General features: G+C 42.5%; 1 protein-coding gene across 1 annotated transcript in view; it reads left to right on the top strand.

The window, feature by feature from the left end:
* Positions 1-5,803: 5,803 nt before the first annotated feature.
* LOC119420823 overlaps positions 5,804-25,167 on the top strand; it is a gene marked incomplete at its 3' end in the record, with an annotated part of 19,836 nt that continues 472 nt past the window's right edge. Inside the window, 12 exon segments of the mRNA XM_037688250.1 lie at positions 5,804-5,939; positions 9,453-10,320; positions 11,874-11,975; positions 14,155-14,296; positions 14,671-14,843; positions 15,036-18,036; positions 19,261-19,373; positions 19,511-19,763; positions 19,862-19,962; positions 22,148-22,190; positions 24,602-24,816; positions 24,897-25,034. Of these exon segments, the coding sequence (XP_037544178.1) occupies positions 9,586-10,320; positions 11,874-11,975; positions 14,155-14,296; positions 14,671-14,843; positions 15,036-18,036; positions 19,261-19,373; positions 19,511-19,763; positions 19,862-19,962; positions 22,148-22,190; positions 24,602-24,816; positions 24,897-25,034 (5,016 nt within the window).

Here is a 25,167-nt window from a genome sequence, read left to right on the forward strand (position 1 = left end):
GATAGATAGATAGATAGATAGATAGATAGATAGATAGATAGATAGTAAAAACATCTGCAGCAGCTTTCAGCAGATGTTGAAAGGCCCCAGCCTCCATAAAAAGTCCACACAGCTCTGCACCTTCCTGTGAATAGCATCAGTGTCCGCAGTCCAGTCCAACTGCAGTCCAAGGCATTTATAGGTCCTGAGCATCTCCACATCAGCCACGCTGATGGACACTGGTTGAAATATGGGCTTGATTCTTCAAAAGTCCACTAGGTTGATTACTTTGAAGCAATTGTCTCAAAAGACTTGCTTCAGCTTTGTAAGTTAGGTTATGTTTTGACTCTGCACAGTAACAGGGGACTTTGATTCCACCGGGAGATGAAGCAAGGACCTGAGACAAACATGCTAAGTGGTAGACCACAGAACCACACAGACCATTTAAACCCACCATCACCCCTAGTTGAAAACTATCTAAATGACTCAAGTTGGTGTGAACATTTATTTAGGTGCAACTCTGTGTGCCCGAGACCTCCATCAACCTTTGCAGGCTACGAAACAAATCCAGAACTCATTGATGGTGCTACGGTTCTAGTAGCTGTCACTTGCTGAACCTTCCAGAAGAGGCAAAGAGAAAGAACGTCAGAAAAAAAGACTAAAGTGGTGTAGAGGTCAAACAACGTTCAGTCTTCTTTCAGCAAGTGTCTCACAGCACATCCAAACTCCCATAGACTTCCACTGTATCTTCTCATTGCTTGGCGCTGCAAAATGCACCATTGTTAGAAAAACCATTCTACTTCTGTTGGATTATGGAGACATAATTTGCGGACATGCTTGTAAGAGTGTTCTTTGAAAGCTGGACACAGTTTATCACTCTGCTATTCACTTTGTTACAAATGCTCCTTAAAGAACACCATTGTCACCTCTACTCTCTTGTTAAATGGCCTTCTCTACATACTCGTCATGAAATTTATTGGTTTACCCTCATTTATAAGACGTTGCTGGGTTTGTCACCTCCATATTTAACTACCATACTGTTCAGCCTATAAGTCACAGTTTTTTGCATAATTTGCATGCCCTGCGACTTAAATACTGAAGCGACTTATAAGCTTTTTCCCCATATTTATAACCCAATTTTTGGCTGAGATATGACTGTTTTCATTCATTATGACATTGAAAATATTGAACACTACCATTTTCAGCCGCTAGGTGGCACTTGAGTTGTATGGCATGCCGTTGTGTCATGTAATGGGTAAACGTGGCTATTAATGACACAATCAGCTTGCCATATACTGCCACTTTTCCCACTTTATTAGACATATTTGGACTGATGTGACTTATAGCCAATGTTCCCTCTAATTTTTCATGTGTCAGGACAAACACAAGTTCCCTGAGCGCACTGAGGACCACTGTGAGCAACATCAGATGTGCACGCTGTGGTCACACACCAGTATCACACCTGTTCAAAACCTGGGATCATAGCAAGTTACATGGCTTAATAAAATAATCAAATTACAGCAGCAATTTTCATTAATTTACTTTTAATATAAGTGATTTGGCCCACTTCAAATGAAAAAGACAATAATCTTGTTCAGGACATGTGTAGTATGTTAAACGTGAGAGTCCTGCTTTGGTCTGAGTGAGGGTCCTGCTGTGGAAGATAGTTAGCAATGAGGTGACCATTAGTGTCAGAAGCATGTTTGTAATGTGACAGGGACACACTGGTAGGGGGGTCTGGGGGTCCTCCCCGAGAATTTTTTTTAATAAAGTAGATGCCATTTCCTGCATTCTGGTGTATTTTAACTGGTTTTTCAACATATAGTTTTACCTACACAAGTAACACTTGATTCAATAACTATTTTAGAGTTAATGGCACGACAAGAAGTAACCTGACCAACAGCTCTCCTTGTGTGAATACAGCACGCTCCACTTCTCTCATGTATCCTAGTCACAGTCTAAGAAACACAGTTTAGCCTAAGTTAAGCTTTAGGTGAACAAAAATCACTAGTCAATATGAAACAATAATAATAATAATCACTCCTTCTTACCAATGGCCTAGCATAAAGCAATATGATAATCATCCATCGTGTTCATTAGCAGCTTAAAATACCTCATTAAAACTCCAGTAATGGGCTAGGTCTACTCTAACCTTACCCAGTTGTAGGGTCAAGAGACAAACATGTAGCATTAACACAGTATGAACAACATTCAGGAATTGTTTCTATAAGAACATTATCAAATATTTTATGTGAACGATAAGATCGCTTCGCCCACGAGGAAATGCAATCCAGGATGACCTCAGACAAACAAACAAAGATAGCTGAAATGTGGATGTAGAGAAGCTCCTGGCGTTACCTGAGGCATTTATTTCTTATTGACCAACATTAAGGCAAAGATGACAGAAAAATAATAATGAACTGCTAATAACTTAAAATAGTTACTGCAGTGGATGTTTTCATGCTGCAGATCAGCACAGGGCAAGAACTCACAGTGAATTTCAGTATGTAAGAGTAAATTTTACATTATGCAGCCTATTAAACTTCTTCTTCTTTCGGCTTTTCCCTTTTCAGGAGTCTCCACAGCGAGTCATCCTCCTCCATCTCACTCTGTCCTCACTCCAACTACCTCCATAACTGTATCCATATATCTCCCCTTGGCAGCTGCCTTTCTAACATCCTTCTACCAGTGTACCCACTGTCCCTCCTCTGGACATGTCCAAACCATCTCAGTCTGGTCTCTCTAACTTTATCTCCCAGTTGTTCAACCTGTGCTGTACCTCTGATGGTCTCATTCCTAATCTTATCCATCCTAATAACCTCAAGATCTTCATTTCTGCCACTTCCAGTTCGGTCTCCAGACCAACAACATAGTTTTCTTTGACCATCCAGATTTATACCGAGCACTACTGTTTGCTAACACTTAGCATGATAAAAACGGCTACAACTCGTGGGATTAGCTTACTTATCGCCTTTGTTTGATGTTGTATGACTGTAAACTTCTGTGATACATCCACAATGCCAAATATTATTCCTGGGTATGCGATGAAATATGCAGTATAAAGCTTGGAAAAGGGCAAGATGGTAAGGCGAGGTTGTTTGTAGCTACTTAGCTTCTTCGCACGTCAGCGCCGAAACTCCAGAAGACGCTGATTGGCTGGAGTGAAAGTTCTCCTGTGATTTCATTGGTTGAATTTTTCTTAAACTTCCGTTGTCGCTACACAAATCACGTGACACAGGTCTGTTTTGACCGGAAGATGGGGGCAGTGGGGGTTTCTTCCCCCCAGTCTGCACCACGTCATGCACTGTGTACAGACAGACTGTAGAGACGGCTGCGCTCTCGGGCTGACAGTTTATTATAAAGCGGGAGAGGACCAGATGTTTGGCTCGGGTCTTTGCGCAGTTTGCACCAGTTGCACTAACTGCACAGCATAGATTTTCTTGTGCGCAGAGAATGTGCGAGCAGTGCGCGGTTGTGCAGGTGCGCAGCTTAGAGGGAACATCGCTTTATAGGGCGATGCGCCGTGTACGGCGGAAAATACGGTAATCTACTACAAGTAGCACCGGTTTCGAAGTATAACACCCGATCTCAGTATTTGCAGTTTTGTTTTGTTTTTTTTACTCTAAAGACCAAGTCTCGCTTTGGCTCTGTGGCCTTTGCTTCTGCTGCTGGAATCTGCTTCAAAAATATTTGGATCTGATCTCACTCGTCTCTGTAAAAATCGTTTAAAAGCCGTGTTTTAAAGATACTTGCAAATGCTTTCATGCTTAATGTTGTCGTTTAACTTCGACAATGAATGTTGTTAATGTTTGTTATTGACTTCTAGATTTTATAGTGGATAAATAAAGGTGGAATGAAATGAAAAGGCATGTGATTTTTCTCCTCCAAAGGGTCTTTTGAACTTGTCATAAAACTCTAAACACAAAAACACTGAAATATGTGAAAAATGATAATTAATTGCCACATTACATGTATGATAAGTGACTTTATCTTACAGATCATTCAGAACAACGTGTAACTTTTGGACAGTGGTAATTTACTTGAAGCTTAATTATTGACTGCCATCAAAATCAGTTTTACAGATATTGTGCACGATCTCAATGTGGTAGTAGATGAGAGTCATCCACGACACATACTGCAAATACTCAACGCACAAGATAGTTGCCTAAAATTTCAGCTTTAATCTTTGGAGTCAACTCAGTCTGTTAGCAAAATATCTCGTGAAATTTTCAGAAAACTTATCTATGGATGTGAATGACTTTTACAGTCAAGCCAAGATGGCTGAGGCAAACCCATACACAGCTATAAGTCGGTCTGTTTTGCAGGTGCTGAGCTAAACTTTGGCGTGGTGGCAGCTGAGGCCCATCCTCAACACATCTCGCGAGATCTGGCACGATCCTGCGCTTTAAAAAAAAAAGGGCGGGTGATATGCATTCCTTCAAGGATTGCTGCTTGACCTCTTAATGGAGCTGTTTTCTCGACTATGTTAAAGTGGTTTTCCACGTGTAAACTTTTTTATTTATTTATTGGTTTGGTGTCTCAGAGCAGCTGAAAGCGGAACTGCTTCTGAACGGGAAACCATTTCATGAGTGAAGAGTTGCGCGTCGCTGCCGGGACGCGGCGCAGTTGTGCGCAAACCCGCAGCAGCAGGCCTCGTCCTGTCTCACACAGACATGACCAATGTCCATGTGTCTCACCTCTTGTCTTTTTGTCTTCAACCTCCTCCTGACTGACCCAGACGCTGAACACCCCCCCAGCAACCTCCACCTCTACCACGTGATCGCGTCAATCATCAAATCTGCGCACGTTTATGTGTTGGTGCGGACTCGACGCGATGACCCCAGCGAGCTTCACCTCCTTTTAGCTTTTCTGTGCAGGAGAAGAAGGAGGTGCTGCTGTGTTTGTCAGAGCGGCCATTTGGTTGAAGGCACGCCGCCTCGCGCAGCTTCCCGTCCTCCATTTTCCCCCTCTCTGTCTGTCAGGTCTCCTCAAGCGTCTTCACATTTGGGGAGTTCATTTTTTTAAATTTTATGTCGTGAAAATTCAAAGAAAGCACAAAGGCTCGCTGCGGTTGTGTCCCCACCACCACCTCCTCCTCCACCTCCTCTGCCTCCATGCGTCTCGGCGCACAGAAACTGGAAGTGCAGGCGCTCGGGCGACACATGAAATGTTGTTTTCACACGCACGTTGCAGGAGAAGTGCGCGTCCTCATGAATCTAAAAAGTGTCCCTGACGTGCACGGAGCAGAAGCAGCTCTGAACTTTCATCTCCAGCACACACGCGCACTTTCTGGCCTCTTTTTTTTTTTTTTTTTTTTGTCCTCCTGCTCTCCTCTGGAGGAGGACTCCATTTTGAAGAGACCGGGACCTGAACAGCAGCAGCTCACGATTTTCTGCTTCCTTCCTGTCGGGTGCACCATCCGGAGGTGGAGGACATTTTATTGATTGATTTATTGATTTTTGATCAACATGTCTGAAGTTTGACACATGGCGGCTTTGGGTTAATTATTGCTTTTAATTAGGGGATGTGGGCGGGGCCACGCGTTTGGTGGTTCTGATATTTTCCCTTCTTCTTGAAGGGGGGGGGGGACCTGATGACTGAGCGCACATAGACTTGACTTTCAAGGAGGGGGGGCAGGAAATACAACCACACATTAATGTAGAAGGTTAAAGTTATCTTAAAGCAAAGAAAAGCAGAGGAGGAGCACAGCCCCAGTTATTCCCTTTATCTTATTTATTTATTTATTCCAGGGGCCGCTAGCGCGTGAAGAGAGAGGGCGAGAGAGAGAGGGGGGAGGAGAAGGGAGGAGGGGGGGAGTGAGGGAGCTCAGGATCCAGGCCTAGCAGTGGTGCTGCCGGCGGGACTCTCCTCATCCGCCTTCACAAAATCGGAAATTTGCGCATTTAGTCGCCAAAATGCGCAGATCCCGGCTCGGCTCTGCGCCGGGACACAGCGGAGTGGTAAGAAGCTCGCGACAGATCCCGCGTCAGGACGCGTTTTGTGCGTGATTGAGCTGTTTGATGCACAGCGTTAGGAGGGCTGCATCATGGAGTGTGTGTTTGTGTGTGTCAGTGTGTGTGTGTGTGTGTGTGTTCATGAACTTGTGTCTCGTCGCCTTGTTTTATTCCCACGTTATGATTTTTCATGTGCAACCACACACACACACCTATACACACACTTAATATACACACACAGTCCTGGTGTCCACGCGCGGCCCAACACGCACGCGCGGGTCCATTTTAATTCCTGGTGTGCTCTTTTCTCCCAACCTGCCGCGGTGGAAAGGTGTAACTGGCCTTCCTGTGCGCGTGCTCGTGCGAGCCAGCTAACAGGCTGACCTTATCGTGTCTCATGTCATTTCCAACATATCGCGATAACAGAAAGGCTTTTTCAGCTCATTGTTTGCAGCTTCAAGTGTCACTCAGAACGATGGGGGGGGTTATTTATTTATTTTTATTTCATCCTGTTTGACAGACAGGTGGTTATTTATTTATTTATTTATAAATCTGATGTCTGCGTTGCCATGGCATCCAAGTGGAGGTTTGTGGACAAAACGATAAAATCGATGAAGACGTTTTAAAGGTGCCAAAGCGGCGACAGCCCCAAAACTCCCGACGTCAACTTTTAAAACGATCCGAGCTGACAAAATGTCTGTTTTCATGTGTAATCCAGATCAAAGGAAATGTTAAAGCAGCTGCAGGTGGAGCTTCATGGTTGCCGTGGTAACCACATGCCTGTGTCCCTCACTCCCTGATCACGCCTAAGTGGATAGTCGGGTCGTTTTTGGACTGGATGTTCTGTCAAATAGTTATCAGTAGTTAAATAATGTGTTATGTGTTGTCATCATTGTATGTTCCCAATGGCAAAATGGGCTCTCTGCTTTTAACCCATCCACCACCAGGTGGAGCAGTGGGCAGCTACAGAAAGCGCCGGGGGAGCAACTGGGGATAAGGTGTCCTGCTCAGAAACACCACAAGATATGCAATGACCAGGGATCGAACCCAGAACCTTCGGGTCCCGAGTCGGCTGCCCTGCCCCTACACCATAGTTTGTACCTTGTCCGTCATAGGACCCACTGAGAAAGGGCCTCGTCTTTGTTTGGGCTAGGCTAATAGCTAGCCAAACAAGGCGCCTCAGTACGGGGCTTAGACGCCTTCTGGCTGTCTCGGTGTGATGAATGGACTGAGACAGCGAGGGGAGTCAAAGCCAACCCAATCCTGATGTGCCTGTGTGTCACAAAGCGAGGTAGTAACAGAGCCAAAATGGTCGACGTGTGAAAAGATAAGCGGGTGCTGCAGCTCAATAATGTGATGAAGTGAAGACCAGTGGTCTGTGTGAGATTAAACATGTGGAGAAAAGGTCGATGATGACGCACTGCAAGTTTGTACCCATCCATCCATCCATCCATCCATCCATCCATCCAATATCTTTACCTGCTTCTTCCTTTTTGGGTCACGGGAATTACTGGTGCCCATATCCAGCCATCACTGTGCGAGAGGTGGGGGACACCCTGGACAGGTCTCCAGTCCATTGGACACTTAGAGACAAACGAGACAAACTATTCACTCTCTCACTCACACCTAGGGACAATTTAGCGTTACCAGTCAGTGTAACATGCATGAATTTGATCTGTGGGGGGAAACCAGAGTACCTGGGGAAAACCCACGCATGCACAGAGAGAACATGCAAACTCCACCCAGAAAGGTCCCCTGCCGGGATTTGAACTGGGGCGACCTGCTCGCTGAGAGGCAGCAGCTCTACCAACTGCGCCAACGTGTTGTCCAAGTTAGTTTACCATGTTTAAAAATTAATAAGGGTGGAAAGGTCCGTCACACATTTGTTGTGATCCACATCAGTGCAGCTGAGTTATGAGCTACGTCTCGTCTGGTTCCACAATGCTTGCTACGTTTCTGAAAGCTCCACCACACCATGCAGACGTTTGTCCACTTTGTTAATGGCTGCCCTTGCTGCAGTGCGTGACAAGGTCACATGACCAGTGCATATTCTGTTTAATCCTATGAACCCACCCTCCCTAGATAAGTGCTCCCTGGTGACCGACTACAATGTAAATTTTAAGCCCCGCCCCTCCACGTGAATGAATCGGACATTTTCTTGACTAAAGAATAAAAATGCACCTCAAATCATTTTTTTTTTTAATCAAGTATAAGTTTTTCAGTTCATGTAAGTTACATATGTTCAGATTTGCATTTAAAGCACTTTTAGTTTTAATTACTTATTTACAACTTAAGAACTGAGTGACGGTGTCACAGCCTGTTGGCGAGTTAAGGGTGTGCGTATCGACGGTACAACTTCACGTCCTCAGTGTTCAACCTGTGGCTCCAAAAGTACGAAATGGCAGCACTCAAAAGAATGGATAGTTTGGCTTCAATTTTGGACAACGGAGGAAGGTGGCGACACTCAGTTCATCTTTATTAATGTCAGTGAACTAGACGTCTTGATCAGGTGGGCTGATACGTTCAGCACTATCGGTACGTACAGTCTATGCTCTGCACATACCTTTGCGTCGCAAGATGGGCGCTGTTCGCTTGAGCAAACCGAGGCAAAGTTGTTGCAATTTTTGGCAAAATGTCCACAATCTTTCATACACTTCTACCTATGGCTGGACGATATGCCTAAAACTTTTATCGCAATATATTTCTTAATTTCGGTCAATAACGATCTAATTCCGATATCGATATAAACAATATAAAAGCCTCAGAAAAACTACAAACTGTACAAATAAATTAATGTTCACCTTTTATTTGTATGTAGCCTTCAAAGAAGTTTGAAATCACTGTTAAACATAAAACTCAACTTTGTCAATATCAATAGTTTGAACTTTAAATATCATAACCTAACCCATGCAGCAAACTGGGTTTCTCTTTTGATACAGCTGGGGTGTTGTTTCAGGGACACGTTGGCTCAAACTTTTATTGTGCTTCATCTTCTGACTATAGAGATTGGAAAGATGGGGTAGAGGTAGGGCAGCTGACTTGGGACCAGAAAGTCGCAATTCGACTCCCAGCCATTCCCACATGTCGTGGTGTAAATACCCAATCCCCATTTGCTCCCCGGGCTCTTGCATATCTGCCCACTGCTCCACCTGGGTGTATCTCACGTGTGATGGGTTAAATGCAGAGAACTAATTTCACCATTGTATGTTCCCACACAATGATGACAACACATAGCATTTTACTTATACTATTCCCAATCAAGACGCATGTTTTGATGCATAATTTCTATGTTTGCTTTTTTTTTGTTTTATGTTAAAACAGAGAGAATAGGAATAAAAATGTGTTGTGTATTTTCTTCTGTGAATATTATGTCGTAATTGAAATCTTATCTCCTAAACACAATGTTGTGATTTTCTCAGTTTGATTGAGTTGGTTTAATAAAAATACGCATTATCCAATTTTTCACATTAATTTTTGTAAAGTTAAATCCTCCCTAATCCTCTTTTTTTATTATTTCAGGGAGGTACCATGCCAGCTTGAGTGGGTCATACTGTGTCTCTGAAAGGAAAACTCTTCAGTCCAGCTACACTCTGACCCCCGCCCGTGACCTGCCTGACCCTCCAGACGGCACCACCAAACGATCGGCCTTAACATGTCTGCCACCACCTCCTCCCTCAAGCATTCGTCTGTCTACAGGTTCACCCAAACCGACCACTCGTCTTCCTCTTCGTCTTACAGCCCTCTCAGGAGGCTGCAGCATCTCACCACCATGGTGAGCCAGCCGAACCTTGTCCTCCCAGTGAGGGATCCAGAAAGGAGCTGGGAGTGGGGGGCGCAGGGGAAGGGGAAGGGTAAAATGGAGAGGGACTCCTGGGTTGATTACAAGGATTATTCTGTCTCCCAGATTACAAATGGAGAGGAGAACTTTGCTCATTCTCCTTTTGGACAGAAGCAACCCGAGGTCCAAAATGGAGGTAGAAACACCCCTCCTGCGAGTTGTACCAGTTCTGTTATTTCAGAGAAAAAAGCAGAAGGTTGTTTCTCAGGCCCACCTAGCCCAGCTTTCTCTCTTGATAGCAACAGCCCCTTTGCAAATGGCTTACTCCACTTTGAATCCACTTTGTTTGAGGGAGAGGACAACGATGAAGAACGAGAAACCATATCACCCATTGGAGGTATTCTGGACCATCAGGATAAAACTGAGCCTCAGTCTCCTCCCAGAAATATAAATATGGCCTCAAAGGACACCGTGCTCCCATCAGCTAAGGTGGTGACGCGCTCCCAGTCTTCAGGTCAACGCAGGAGATACTGGGACGGCTCGGAAGACGAGTGGGACAGTGACACTGAGCTGTTCCTGTTTGAAGACAGTCCATTTCTGCATTCAGTGGTAAGTTTGACCCTCGACAACATACATTTGAAATAAATGTGCTGGTTTTTTTTCCATGTATAAATCCACAATAGATCATCACATGGGACATAAAACATCTCATTAACATTGGCCTGTTATTCAAGTCAAGTCAACTTTATTTATAAAGCACATTTAAAATGGCAGCTGTTACTAAAGAGCTTAACACAAAACATCAATGGGAGTAATTTAATGAAGAAAAATAAAAGTAATGATGGTACTGAAAATTAATTAAAAGCATCAAAAGAAAAACATAAAAACACAGAACAATAAAATACTAAATCAAATCACAATGTGTCAAAAGCCAGAGAAAACAGATGAGTTTTTAGCAGAGATTTAAAAGCAGGGAGTGAAGTGGCCTGTCTAATGTTGAGGGGCAGATTGTTCCAAAGTTTAGGGCCCACGACTGAAAAAGCTTGATAACCTTTGACCTGACTGACCCCAATATAATGTGTGTTACAGTAGTCCAGTTGGGTAGTAATAAAGGCATGGACTAATTTTTCAAGGTCAGATCTGGACAACACTGACTTAAGCTTAGCTATCTGCCTTAACTGGAAAAAGCTTTTCTGCAGAACAAAGTTAATTTGTTTATTAAACTTAAAGTCAGAGTCTAAAACCATCCTGAGATTTGTAAGACTGCTTAAGATATGGCTCAAGACAGTTAAGGTTTATAGGATCAGAGACAGCGGTGCTAGGGCTAAACACAATGACTTCAGTCTTCTGATCATTAAAACTTAAAAAAGTTGAAGCCATCCTTGCCTTGATGTCATCAAGACATTTTAACATTGGATGAATGGAGCAAGAAATATTTGGTTTTAAGGGCTGATAAATATGACAGTCATCAGCATAGCAGTGAAAAGAAAGACCATGTTTCCTCAGGATGGACCCCAAAGGGAGCATAAAGAGTGAAAACAGAAGGGGTCCAAGAATTGAGCCCTGTTGGACCCCACAGGAAAAAGGCACTGAAGCTGATACACTATTACACACAATCTACTGTCACTCAGATAAGAACAGAACCATTCTAATGCTGCACCTGAAATCCCAACCCAGTGTTCTAACCACGATCAAAGGATACTGTTGTCAACAGTATCAAAAGCAGCGGTGAGGTCCAGGAGTACAAGTATCACAAACTGACCAGAATTGTTTGCTAACAGATATAGACAGATAGTTATTGGAAAACATTACTCAGTATTGAGCTGAAATTTACAGAGACGTGGCTCTGTCTTGATTTAACATAGAAAAAATATATAATCCCCCAGAAACTGTTACAAGATATGAATGGAAGGAACGGACAGAAAAATATATCAACTTTCTTCTTGAAGTGAAAGGAACTACAGTATGTCTGATGACGACTAACTGATTTAGCTTCTATCTAGACAGTCTAGACTTCCAGCTGCAACAAAAGAAACTAGAAAACTAGAAACTAAAAGTGATTTATCTTTAAAACAGCACTCCTTTTCTAAGTCTTAAGCTCATTCGTTATGAATAAATGTTCTCCAAATAAATTTATTTTTTACCCACTTGGTTCTTTTCAGGGTATTTCCAGCAATCATTGGGCAAACGGTGCGGTACACCCTGAACAGGCCACCAGTTCATCACAGAGTCACAAAGAGGCAAACAAGACAGACAATCTAATGGTAATTTTTAGTTGTCAATCATCCTAATATGTATGTTTTTGGACTTTGGGAAGAAACTGGAGAAAACCCATACACATTGAGACGATGCAAACTCCACAGAGAAAGGCTCAGCCAGGAGTCCAAACTGCTACTTTCTTACCATGAGGCGACGGTCCTAATCATTTACGCTACCGTGCATCCCACTATTCTGAATAATAATAATGTCATAATGTGTTATGCATTGTCATCATTGTATGTTCCCATACCATGGCGAAATTGGCTCTCTGCATTTAACCCATCCACCACCAGGTGGTGCAGTGGGCAGCTATTGAAGATGCCTGGGGGGCATTTGGGGATAGGGTGTGCTGCTCAGAGACCCCATGAAATGTTCAATGACTGGGGATCGAACCTGAGACTTTCGGGTCCCGAGTTGGCTGCCCTGCCTCTACCCCATCTCGGCCCCCATAAAAACCATTCATTAAAGTTAGTCAAATCAGTTACCAGCTTGATCTTCTAAAAGCAATTCAGCATGATTTTAAAAATACTGTTAAACATGGGCTAAAACAGGAGTGTCCAATCCTGGTTCTCCAGGGTCACTATTCTGCACGTTTTGGCTATTTATCTGCTACAACACACCTGTTTTAAATCAATGCAGGCTTCTGCAGAACACGATGACATCATTCAACCATTGAATCAGGTGGGTTGGAACAGGGAAATGACTAAAACATGCAAGCTAGTGGCCCTCCAGGATTAACAACCATCCAACCTATTTAATGTTGTTTTTTAGGCATATAAAATAAGCCTTAGAAACATCATGCACAGGATTACAAGAACCTCAACACTTTTGCACGAGATTGTTGTTTAGTTTGTCAGCGGTGGTAAAACCTAAATATAATTGCGCTGAAACTGCTGAGTGTCATCAGTTGATGGTTAAAGAAAACTAAACATCCCTTGAGAACCTGGAATTTGAAGTTAGAGTGGGACCAGCATCCCTGGAGGCTGTCTGGATGTAGATGTTGACAAAAAATTGATTGACACAATGAATTTTGTAATCAAGACTAGGCCTGTCATGATAACAAATTTTGCTGGGCGATTAATTGTCTCAGAAATTATTGCAATAAACGATAATATTGTTTGAAATTTGACAGTAATTAGCAATTATTGTCAAATTTAAGAAGAAATGTTTAATTTGTTTTGCATGTAGTACCTTTTTTGGACCACCAGATGGCAGTATAAGACCGTTTGAACCGAAGGATGGATAGTGAGGGAGCGAGCAGCGTGTCTCTTTAAAAAAAAATGGGAGGGAGGCCCCTTGACGTGACATGGTCTGTCTCTTGTTCCTGTTTTTCGGTTCTCAAAATGGCGAACGCTCGGTGTGGTTTGAGCTCTTCAGCATAGCATTTTTCACACAAAGCTTTTAATTAAAAAAAAATCGGTAAACAAGTTCTCAGCTTCTTTTTGCAGAGAAAAACGACGTTTTACATGAAGGCACGGGTTTCGACCATGAATTTTGGAGCTTTGACAAGACGGAGGTTTTTTCCCGAAGTCGGCCTGTTAGCTTAGCTCATAGCTTAGCTTCTCAGCTTAGCTGCTTTTAACAATCCAAAAGCATGATTTTAAAGAGAAAGAGAAGGGTCAGTGAAGAGCACTGGTGTTGAGCCTTTTGTCATCCAGTGTCTTCAGTAGAAAGAGAGACATGAAGAAACGATAAAGCCGATAAATGAAAATGAGGTCGATAATTTTCATTTATCATGCGATTGATTGATTTATTGTTTATTGCAACAGGCCTAATCAAGACAAATACAATTTGGCTAAACTTCCTTTTATTTAAAGGGTTTTACGCATTTCATGAAATTACTGGTAGATGGAAAAATTACAACTGGGAGTAGCCAATAATTTGGCTACAGGACGCATGGCAGTCATAACTCAGGCCTGTCTGAGTACACACTCTAGTCTGCTTTTTAGTAGTTTAATGATACTGCTGTGCTGTAGATTGTGTTCTGGTCTGAACAGACAACAAGCTAAAATAAAAAAGGTCATAGTCAGAAACTGATCCATTGTACACATCATTGGTTGAAAATCCCACCCTCTTTTCAGTGTTTTTGTGAGTAATTTTACATGAGCAAAAGTCCACATTTAGTTTTTGCCATTTTAGTTTTCTGCACCTCTCTGTCAATTAACTCTTTCCATTGTCCTGCAGCAGAACAGTCCGAAGAGAAAACCTTTGCCGCCTGTGAAATTCGTCGAAGGTGAAGTTGTTTGGGCAAAGTTCAACCGTAGACCATGGTGGCCCTGTGAAGTGATTGTTGACTCTTCACAGGGCGTCTATCACAGAGTGAAAGGTGGGTGTGAAACATTGACTTGCTGTGATATTGTACTAGGGTCGCTAGGGATGGGTATTGCAGAATATAAATGCTGTGGTGTTTTGTAATTCCTACTTGCTGTAAATTAACAAATAATGAAAATCACTTGTTTTAATTTTGAAGTTTTTTGCCAAATGCAAAATCTCTTGGTTCTGATATGCTTTCATTTAGAACGATTTTTATACTGCAGATTTTTTTTTCCACAGATGAACATTTTGGTCATGCTTACAAATTATAGAGTGCTTTGACTGTATATAAGTTACATTTTCCATATTTCAGCTACTTGGCTGGCACCGCTTTGTGCTTCCTGCATTCCTGGCTGACTATTTGAATTTTCCAATCACTTGTCTTAGAGCCCAGTGATCGGCTCTGTCGGCTCTACTACGTCCGGACCTTTGGGGAGCCTAAGGAGCTTTTCTGGGTGGAGGAAAAATCAACCCACACTTTCCATGGAGGCTTTGAATTTGAACAACTCCACCTATTGCGCCGCAGAGGGAAGCAAAGGGAACAGAACAAGAAATACACTGTAATTATTCAACTTTACTGATTACAACACAGTGCTTGCGTGCCATGATAAAATGTTGGTGCTACACATAATTATGAACTGGGTTAGAAAATTAAAGCATTAAATGAAATAACCGATATATTCAGGAATGTGATTGATTGAGTGAATTGGTCTGGACTGCCATTGAGTGGTTTTTGTTTTGTTTCTCTGCAGATAGCCAAGCGTTTTCAGGATTCTTGGAAATCCAGCGTGGCGGAGGCCGAGTCTGTTCTGCCTGGGAGACCTAAAATGGCGCCCTCCATGTGTTCATCCACAAATACTGCTTTCACTTGTAGCTCACCCCAAGAAAGAGAGACTAGGACCCATCCAACCTTTCCTCCTCTCAGTTCATCAGTCTCCACCCTCCCTGAGACATTGCACATAACCAACGGATTCACTTTATCCCCAAATACAACTCCAACAAAACCAAGCACTTTAAAAAAATCTTCTGGAAAGAAGAAGCAAAGCAAATCCCTAAAAGGCACCAACAGTAAACACTCTAAAAAGACACTGCAGTGTAGCCCTGACCAGTCAGGCCGAGACAGTGGAGAGTGCCCGTACTCGGACCTCGATTCAGTCCCTAAGATTTTATGCCCTAAAGCGCTCGAACGCCAGCCTAAGCTAGTTCCATCTCAGCCGTCTGTCGCAGTTGTTAAAGAACTGAAAAAGCAGCCTGAGATTCAGAGTGGTCTTTGGTTCAGCAAATCAGGCAAAGAGCGTCGACCTAAAACCACCAATCCAGTGCCGGATCGCTCTCTCTTCAGTAAGGTGCCCTGTAAGAAAAAGACTGTATCCACTTCGAGTAAAAAGACGCTTGTTTCTCCTGCATCCTCATTTGGTGGAGCATTCAGTGACCAGGCAACATTACCAGAAAAGCAAAAAACAACCGATAACCATCTGTTGCTTGAACAGTCGGAACCTATAAAGCAAAAAAACACTAAAAGCAGTACAAAGCCTGTGGACACTGTTGGTAGTTCTGTTGACCAGTCAGGATATTTGGACAACCAGATGGCCTTGTTGTCTGTAGAGAGTCCAAAGGTCACGCAGACGAACAATAATTCAGCTGACAATGTTGTTAACCCTTCATCTGGTCTGTTAAGTATCTCAGATGTTAAAATGGACTCGGTGCCCTCAAAGAAAGTTCAATTCCATGACCAATCCAGTGTTTTAAAGAGTGGAAACAGTGTCAGTCGAACCAAAAGTTCTGCCACTATGGCTACTAAACAGGTTAGTAAAACAGACAAGACCTCTGACCAAGAAAAAGAACTCGACAAGACTTCAGCGTCTTGTTTAAAAGCTGAAACTAATGACTCGGAGTCTAGACTAGAAAATCATACAAGTCTTGTTTCTAGGTGTAGGCTTCCCTTTGTGAAATTGATACGTAAAGAGATAAAAGACAATTACCTAAACTCTGGTGTCAGAGTTCGTCTCACTGACCAAATCAAACGCACAAAGAAAGAGAAAACATCAGAAGCTAATGGGATTGAAGCCTTCCCGTGTCAATCAGCCCGAAACGACAGCAAGTCAAGTTCATGTATGGAGCAAACCGTACATGCAGGACCCATGAAGGTCGCAGTCAAGAAGTTAAAAGCCAGCAATGGGTCTGATGTGCTTCGTCTCTCAGATTCATTACATGATGATACCATGGTTGCGTCTGACAAGTCTGCTGATGACTTGGCTGGCCCAGTTGCAGAGAGGATATCGGTTTTGATTGCAAGTCCAAAAATTGTGATTCAGTCATTGTTCAGTCAGTCCGAGGGGAACAAGACTCCTTTGTTGGATCAAACAAACAAATCTGATCAGTCAGACAGTTTAGACCAAAGCATTGCACTTGTTACAGCTTCTAGTACAACTCCTCAACCTTCTAAGCATATTGAAGACCCTGTATGTCAAAATTCTGTAGTTCCCGAAGGTCCTTCTGAAGAACCCACGAAAGTTGTTCATGATTCAAAGCAGGTTTCTGAAGTAAATCAAGCCCTGAACAAGCAGCCTGCACACCTCCCTGCCAGCAATGGGCTGATGACCAGAGCACTTAAGGCCATGCATGAGGTGGACCAGAAGAAGCGTGAAAAAATCCTACAGGAAGTTGAACAAAAACAGCTCCCAAATTCTTCAAGAAAAGTGGAGGATCTAGAGTGGAAATCTGATGTGGGACTAGACGTTTGCACTAATTTAAAAATTTTTAAATCTCAGCATGTTGTCAACGTTGAACATGATCAAGACGCAGTTTCATTCTGTAGCTCCCCATCTTTAACGTTTTCCGATTCAAATGACTTTGAAGCAAATGTTAAAAGTGAAGACGAAGACCACTCGGTATCCTCAACTCCAACGATGGACTTCATACCTCTGACTTCTAAAGAAAAGGCAAAGCATGAAGGTCAGTCTTCCAGCATACAGTCTTCATCGTCACCTCCCTCACCATTTTCATTTATGAAAGACTTTAAAAATGTAGAGGAGGTTTCCTTCCAGTCCCTGACGAACGACAGTGATGGTAAACCCATCTCTTTCAAGACAGACAAGAAGTACAAGTTCAGCACTTTTCTTATGATGTTAAAGGACTTGCATGATACAAGAGAGCGAGAAGGGGCACCACTCGAGTTAGACATTGGGCCACCAAGTGCACATGTTAAGGAGGAGCCTTTGGTGCTGCCACAAGAAGCTCCGTCAACAGGACAAGGTCAAAACCTGGAATTTGTTCTCAGCAACATAGATTTGAGTCCAAACAAAAGTGTAGTCCCACAAAATGAATTTAGTGCTTATCAGAAACCCAAGAGGTCCTATAATAAAAAGGGCTCCCATTGGTTGAAAAGGAAAAACAATCGAAGAACACCTCATTCCATCAGGTCTGGACCTGGTTTTCCAGGACTGGAGTCCTCATTCCAAAAGAAGTACTTGTCAGCAATGAAAACCTCGTTGAAGGTGGACTTTTCATCAAGGATTCTGGGTATACCAGGCAGCAGCTGGCAGAGCCAGACTGAAGGTGGTGAAGAAGAGGTTTTGCGAGAGGAGGAGAGGTGGACCAGTTTTAAAGGGAATCACCAGATCCTGGTGCCTTTGGTGCAGGAGAGTGACACTACTCTGCTTCTGGAACAGGAAAACGACCTGGTTGCAGACTACACCAAGACTAACACAGGACTGGTGCTTCAAATTGGGCATGAAAGTAAGGCTTCAAGAGGTAAGTACAGTCAAATACAGCCTGCACAGCCACGGGACAAAGGAAACACTGTTTGTTCCACTCTTTACATTTGTTTTTACACAGCTTAAAGTCCCCCCACACACACACACACAACATTTTAGTGCCTATAAACAGTCATGTAATGTAAGTGACCATCCAAGTCCAACTCAGAGAAAAATGATTGAAAAGTACAAGACGGGGGATGGATACAAAAGGATTTCCAAAGCCCTAAACATTCCCAGGTGTTCTGTTACATCCTTAATCAAGAAATGGAAGGAAAATGGGACACGTGTAAATTTACTAAAAGAAGTCCGTCCTCTCAAACTGAGTGACAGGGCAAGAAGGAGAATAATGGGACACTTGTGATCGCTCTGAAAAAGTAACAATCTTCAGCAAGTGCTTGTTGTGGCCTCTATAAAATATTTAAGCTTGGACTTCTAAGACGGCAGCAATTCACCTTACCAGTAAACTGGATGGCAAAGTTGTGCAAAAACCAAAATATATGGAGTTAATCCAACTGATTTGAATTATTTTTATTACTACTTAGTTATATAGTAGTCCCTCGCTACTTCGCGGTTCGACTTTCGCGGACTCGCTCTTTCGTGGTTTTTCAAAATATGATTGGACATGACACACAATTGGCTGACTGATGGAGGAGCCGCACGATCGGCATGGATTTTTTTATTTAAAATAAATTATTTAAAATTATTTAGCACCTGCTACATCTGTGTACAGCCCACATGTGCAGGGAAAAGCTCCCTCCTGCAGCACGTCATGATCGCCACTCTGCAGTGGAGAAGTGGGCGTGGCCGAGAGTGCTGGCAGGTGGCAGAGATCATGACATGCTGTGCTCTTTTAGAGCGTTTAGAGTTTAGAAACATTGTTTAGAAAATTGCAAGAGTGTGGGAAGGGTTTAAATGCTTTAATATATACATATAAATACTAAAACTACTACTTACTACTTGTACTACTTTTCCTACTTTGCGGCTTTTCACTTATCGCAGGGTCACTGAGAACAGAAACCCCCACGATAAATGAGGGACTAAAGTACTTTGTTCTGAACGAACAACTTTAAATACATTTTTAACAAGAAAAAGACAAGTTGAATACTTTGGTTTTTGTAGGTTAAAGCATAACAACTTCAGCTGAGAGAGCCCTTTGTAGATACTACTGATAGTTTTGATGTACTCTGCAAATTATCGTTTTTCTCTTTGTGTTATTTAGAGCATAAACGAAAACGAAAACCCAGCAAGAGGCTGATTGAATGGAGCGAGGTGTACAACCAGAATTTCCCTGCAAGGAAGAAAACCAAAAAGCCTCTCCAGTTGATTGGAAAGGTAAAAATCCTACAAAGTAAGCTCTGATATAACTTTATAACTTAATTAACTTGTTTAATTTGCTTTAGAGTTTCTCGTTAGGAAGCCAGTTTCGGTTCACACAGTCAGAAACTGCACTCACAGTTTGTTTTATTTAGGCCACCGAACACGTTACGTCCATGTCTGAAGTGCCTGGGTCGGACCAGAACGACCAGGACCACGCGGCCTCGACCATACTTCCTGAAATACTGACTCCGCCTCCGGAAGAATTCGTTCTGACTACGCCTCCTGAGCTACAAATTCCCAAGGCTGAACTCCCATCGTCCCAAGATCCACCGATGCTCTCCATGAACACGTTAACCCCCCCTCCTGAAGCGGACTCACCGGCTGAAAGCCTCGTTACAGACAACAGTAAGGCAGCCGGTCCTTTGTGTTTAACTGCATTTAGGATCACAGAAGATTTTCGGAGCCTTTTATGGTTTAACATGGTCGTAACGTTTGATCAACAGAAGGTGCTGCTGTGTTTGAGAAGAAGCGTAAGAGGAAACCCACTCAGAAGATCCTGGAGTATTGTCTGGAAGCAGAGGCATCAACAGTCCCCAAGAAGAAGGTATGAGAAGTCTGTTTAAACGATTTGGCACATCAAAAGTAAAATACTGTGGAAAAAACTCTTTAAGTTTTCCTCTTTTGATTGACATGTGTCGTTCAAGGAGCCAGAACTTCTTGCATAGTGGTCTGGATCGATAATTTCTTCAGGCTTTTAGAAGATTTTTGACATTTTTCTTTATAGATTTTTGCTTCTTTTTTACTCTATCAGTTCAGGAGCTGATTATTTTCAGAAAAATATTTGTATATTATCACCCAGACATAAAATAAATGTCTACATTTAGAGGGTCTGTAGAGATTTTACCAGGAGCCTATCACAAAGACAAATTTGTTCTAGTGTTTTTATATTACGATGTAATAAATACTTAAGATAATACAGTTTGACAAACAGAAAATAGTATTTAGTATCAACAAGGTGATCTGTGGAGGATGATGCATCTCCTGGGTCCTGTTTCAGGTCTTTGCTGATTTACCGTGTTTTCCACCGTAAACGTTGCACCGCCCTATAAGTCGTATCAGTCCAAATATGTCTAATAAAGTGGGAAAATCGCAGCACGGTGGCGCAACTGGTAGAGCTGCTGCCTCTCAGCGAGCAGGTCCCTGGTTCAAATCCCGGTCCAGGGGCCTTTCTGGGTGGAGTTTACATGTTCTCCGTGCATGCGTGGGTTTTCTCCGGGTGCTCCGGTTTCCTCCCACAGACCAAAAACATGCATGTTAGGCTGATTGGTAACTCTAAATTGTCCCTAGGTGTGAGTGAGAGAGTGAATGGTTGTTTGTCTCCATGTGCCCCTGTGATGGACTGGAGACCTGTCCAGGGTGTACCCCGCCCCTCGCACAGTGATTGCTGGACATGGGCCCCGGCAACCCCCGTGACCCAAAATGGAAGAAGCGAGTAAAAGATGGAGGGATGGAAAAATCCATAACTATGTTGCTTCACTGTATACGTTGCATCTATTTAACGTCACTGCTGACAACCTGGAAATGTGGACCAGTGTTGCGCCAAAAATCAATTGGCTGCCAAATAGCTGCCACGGCAGCATGCAAGGGAGGACTTTAACAAGCTAAACACTTAAAAACAATTATTTGTTTGCTCGACATTATAGTAAAGTTGTGTCTCAAGTTAACTTTTTACTTAATAAATGCACTGTAATTGTCAAATCAGATTCAGTTCGCTGGGGCGGTCCAGCGAAATGAAGCTGATTTGACGGTTGCTCCAGGCAAGCTGGATGAAGGTGGCAGTCTGTGGCAAGCCGATTGTGTCAATATCCACTTTTACCTATTACATGACACAGCGGCATTCCATACAACTCGAGTGCCATCTATTGGCTGAAAATGATAGTGTTCAATATTTTCAGTCAGAACGAATGAAAACGGTCATATCTCAGCCAAAGATTGGTTTATAAATGTGGAAAAAAATCCATAAATACGTCGTTTTGGCGTATAAGTCGCAGGGCATGCAAATTATGCAAAAAACCCACAACATATAGGCTGAAAAATACGGTATTTATTTTTTGTTCAATTTATAATAAACCTGTTCATCTGTTGTAGATCATATTTTAGATTGAACTCTTATTTGTCCACTTTGGTCAGGTTGGCAGGAAACCAAGAAATGAGTGGGAAAAGTCCATAAAAGTCCAAAGAAATACTTTGAAATACCTTCAGGAAGCCTGAAGAGTTGTTGATCAAAATCACTGTCAAACATTAGAAGAAAGTCTGGCTGCTTGGGTGGTTAAAATGTTTAATCTGTACTGTATTCACACTGATATGAAGAAGTTGGGTCAGTCCTCTAATAATTTAATGTGCTTTAAGATATAATCTGCTCTAAGCTTCAGTAATATCACCTCAGGTGAGTAACACAAATATCACCTGAGCTCTGTTTATTGAGAGTAAGTCTTCCCTTCATGTTGATTTTAGCAGATCTGAAAAGACCGAAGACTTCACTATATGAAGTGTAAATTGTACAGTATGAATCAAAAATTATATAAAAAGTCATATTTGGTCCAAGTCACATGTGGTCAAGATGACCTCTACATGGAATATACCTTAGCAAACGGAAAATGACAAAAAGTCAGTGAATTTCACAGAAATGAAGTTGGAGTCAAGTTATTCCCATCTCTGAACACGAACAAATCTTGTGAGGTTTTCGTTTAAAGCTTTGACATTTCTGGTGTTTTTTAATTTTGTTGCAGATGAGAGGACTGAAGACTAATTCGAGCTCTGCTGCCGTTTCTGGTCAGTGAGTCGTTTTATTTCTTTTACCATTATCTGCCAGAACAAGGACAAATTAAAAACCTCTCGACATTCGTTGTTGTTCTGAACAGAAATTTGAGTTTTCTGTCTCTCAGAAAATATAATAAAAACATTTTTAATATGATTTCCAAACTTTTTGTCAGCCATATATGGGAGAGTCATTGTCTTGTTTTGGGACATTATTGTCCCCCATCGCAAAGCGAAGAGGGGCATTACAAATACCCTCCATCTGTCCATCTGTCTTGTGAGCTGGATCACTTGAAACATAAGCAACATGCCAACTTCCATTTGGTGAGTGGCTGCTTCTAGACATAAGAAGGGTCCCAAACGAAATTTGGGTTGCCACATCAAAATCCAAGATGGCCACCATATATACTGTATAGGTCAGGGCTATTAAACAAAACTGCTCTGAGGGCCACAGTTTCTGAAAGCCAACAGCTCGGGGGCCGGACATCTAGCGATTAAAATCATTATGTGACTAAAGTAAACCAAAGTTTACGCTGATCTGTTACCTTTTAAATTTGTTTATTTTATTGCATTGAATCATAAATGCAATAAACAAAGTCCAAACCCAGACACCCCCCCCCCCCCCCAAAAAAAATAAATAAATAAATAAATAAATAAAATTATGAAGCTTGAAGTCACCCATGCGCCGGAAATGGCCCGCAGGCTGCCAGTTGAATAGCCCTGGTATAGGTAAACAGGCCACCCCATCATTTGAGGAAACTTTGCTTTCTAGTGTTTATGTCCCATAAAAGTAAAGTTTTCTCAAATGATCGGGGTGACCAACGATTAATCAATGGGGGCCAAGGCCACCACGGGCCACCCTCTGGCTCCGCCATTGCACCTGGTGGTGGATAAAATTGCTCCCTTCGCTCCCCAGGATCTGTCACTCTATAACTTCTATTAACTTGAATATCTTGTGCCAAAAACATGAAGGCTTACTTGTATTCCCTGTTCCAGTCCAGAAAAAACACTCATCTCAAAGTTCACTATTCAACTCCCCCAGTTACAGGGGACATCGATGTACTGCTTGTTTATTGTTTATCATTATTTATACAAAACTTGACTTTGAAAAGTTTAAATTCCAAAATCAGCCAAACCCAAAATTCTCTGTTAAACTGACATGAAAGCGAAATGACGAAATGTGAAATGACAATAGTTTTACTTTAACGTCCCAGAAAGACCATGTGAGCTGCAAAGGATGCTGGGTAACCTTGTGGCAATTCTGTTTACAATGTTTACGATGTTTGAGTGGAAATATGTTGCTCTGGTCGACGTCCTGCTCAGGTTTGCTTTGGCGTTTATGTTGAACTCTGTTAATGGCTTTAAACTGACAGAGGTGGTTCCCGATACATATAAGGGGGAAAGCACTTCCTGTTGGAGAGTGAAAGTATGTACTAATTAGGTCTGTCGCAGTAAACAATAAATCAGTTAATCGCACGATAAATGGAAATTATCGATCTCATTTTCATTTGTTGGCTTTATCGTTTCTTCGTGTCTCTCTTTCTACTGAAGACACTGGATGACAAAAAGTTCAACTCCGGTGCTCTTCACTGACCCCTCCCTTTCTCTTTTCTCTTTATAAAATGTTTTAACCGTCCAAAATTGTGTTTTTGGATCGTTAAAAGCAGCTAAGCTGAGAAGCTAAGCTACGAGCTAAGCTAACTGGCCGACCTCGGGGAAAAAAAACTCCGTCTTGTCGAAGCTCCAAAATTCACGGTTGAAACCAGTGCCTTCGTGTAAAAAGTTTTTTCTCTGCAAAAAAAATAAAAGCTGAGAACTTGTTTACTGATTTAAAAAAAAAAATTATTATTATTCATTCAACCTTTATTTATACAGCTTAATCCCATTGAGCCTCGGGGACTCATTGTTTAAAGCTTTGTGTGACAAATGCTATGCTAAAGAGCTCAAAGCACATAGAGTGTCTGCTATTTTGAGAACTGGAAAAAAGGAAGGAGAGACGGCCCATTTCACGTCAAGGGACCTCCCTTCCATTTTTCTTAAAGACGCTGCTCGCTCCCTCACTATCCATCCTTAGGTTCAAACAGTCTTATACTGCCATCTGGTGGTCAAAAAAGGTACTACACTCAAACTAAAATTGGCCAACATTTCGTCTTAAATTTGGCAATAATTACTAATGTCAAATTTCAAACAATATTATCGTTTATCGCAATAATTTTTGAGGCAATTAATCGCCCAGCAAAATCTGTTATCGTGACAGGCCTAGTATTAATATTAAATAATAATAACCAATAATAGTGATGTCACATAAAAGCAACAGTTATCTGTACACTTTTGGGGGGGGGGGGTCCTCCAAATAGAGTGTGTTTTGTACACTTGAGAAAAAGCTGAAAACTGTGAATCACCCTTAAGTCTGACGTCTCAAACAGATTCTGCACCATCGTCTTGTAAGTCCAAGTGCAAACCCCTGAGCCCAGCCTCTGACATCACCACCTGTACACCAGCGCCCTCCTGTCAGACCGCTCCTCCACCCTCCACCTCAGCCCCGGTCCCTGCTGAACCCAGCCAGGTGGAGACGGCAGATTCTCCCGAGCCTGAAGAAGGTTACCTTCAGGAGGACGCAAAGGAAGCCGACGAGTCCGAGGCAAGCCATGTTTTTATTTTTTACCACAGCTCTATGTTTGTTTGACGTATTACATCATGTTTTTTATGTTCTATCCAAAGGTTGAGCTGTCTGGGCTGGACCACAGGTTCTCCTCTGTGAAGGACGACTTGCTGCTGTGTGATGACTCCGTTCTACCCGTGAGGAAGATCATCGGGGACCGAGGAGGGCCGGCCTCCATGAAGGAGAACGTGTGTCAGGTTTGTTTTCTGGACACGACATCCTCAAGCTGAAAACATCTGGAGCGCCGCGGCACCGTGCCCGTCCGTTAACACCACTAAAACATCAACAAAAAAGGTTGAATCATGTCATCTGGACTTCGTTTTTTTTGTT

The sequence above is a fragment of the Nematolebias whitei genome, chromosome 14 (assembly GCF_014905685.2).
Source record: "Nematolebias whitei isolate Nwh7 chromosome 14, NemWhi1, whole genome shotgun sequence".
Lineage (NCBI taxonomy): Eukaryota > Metazoa > Chordata > Actinopteri > Cyprinodontiformes > Rivulidae > Nematolebias > Nematolebias whitei.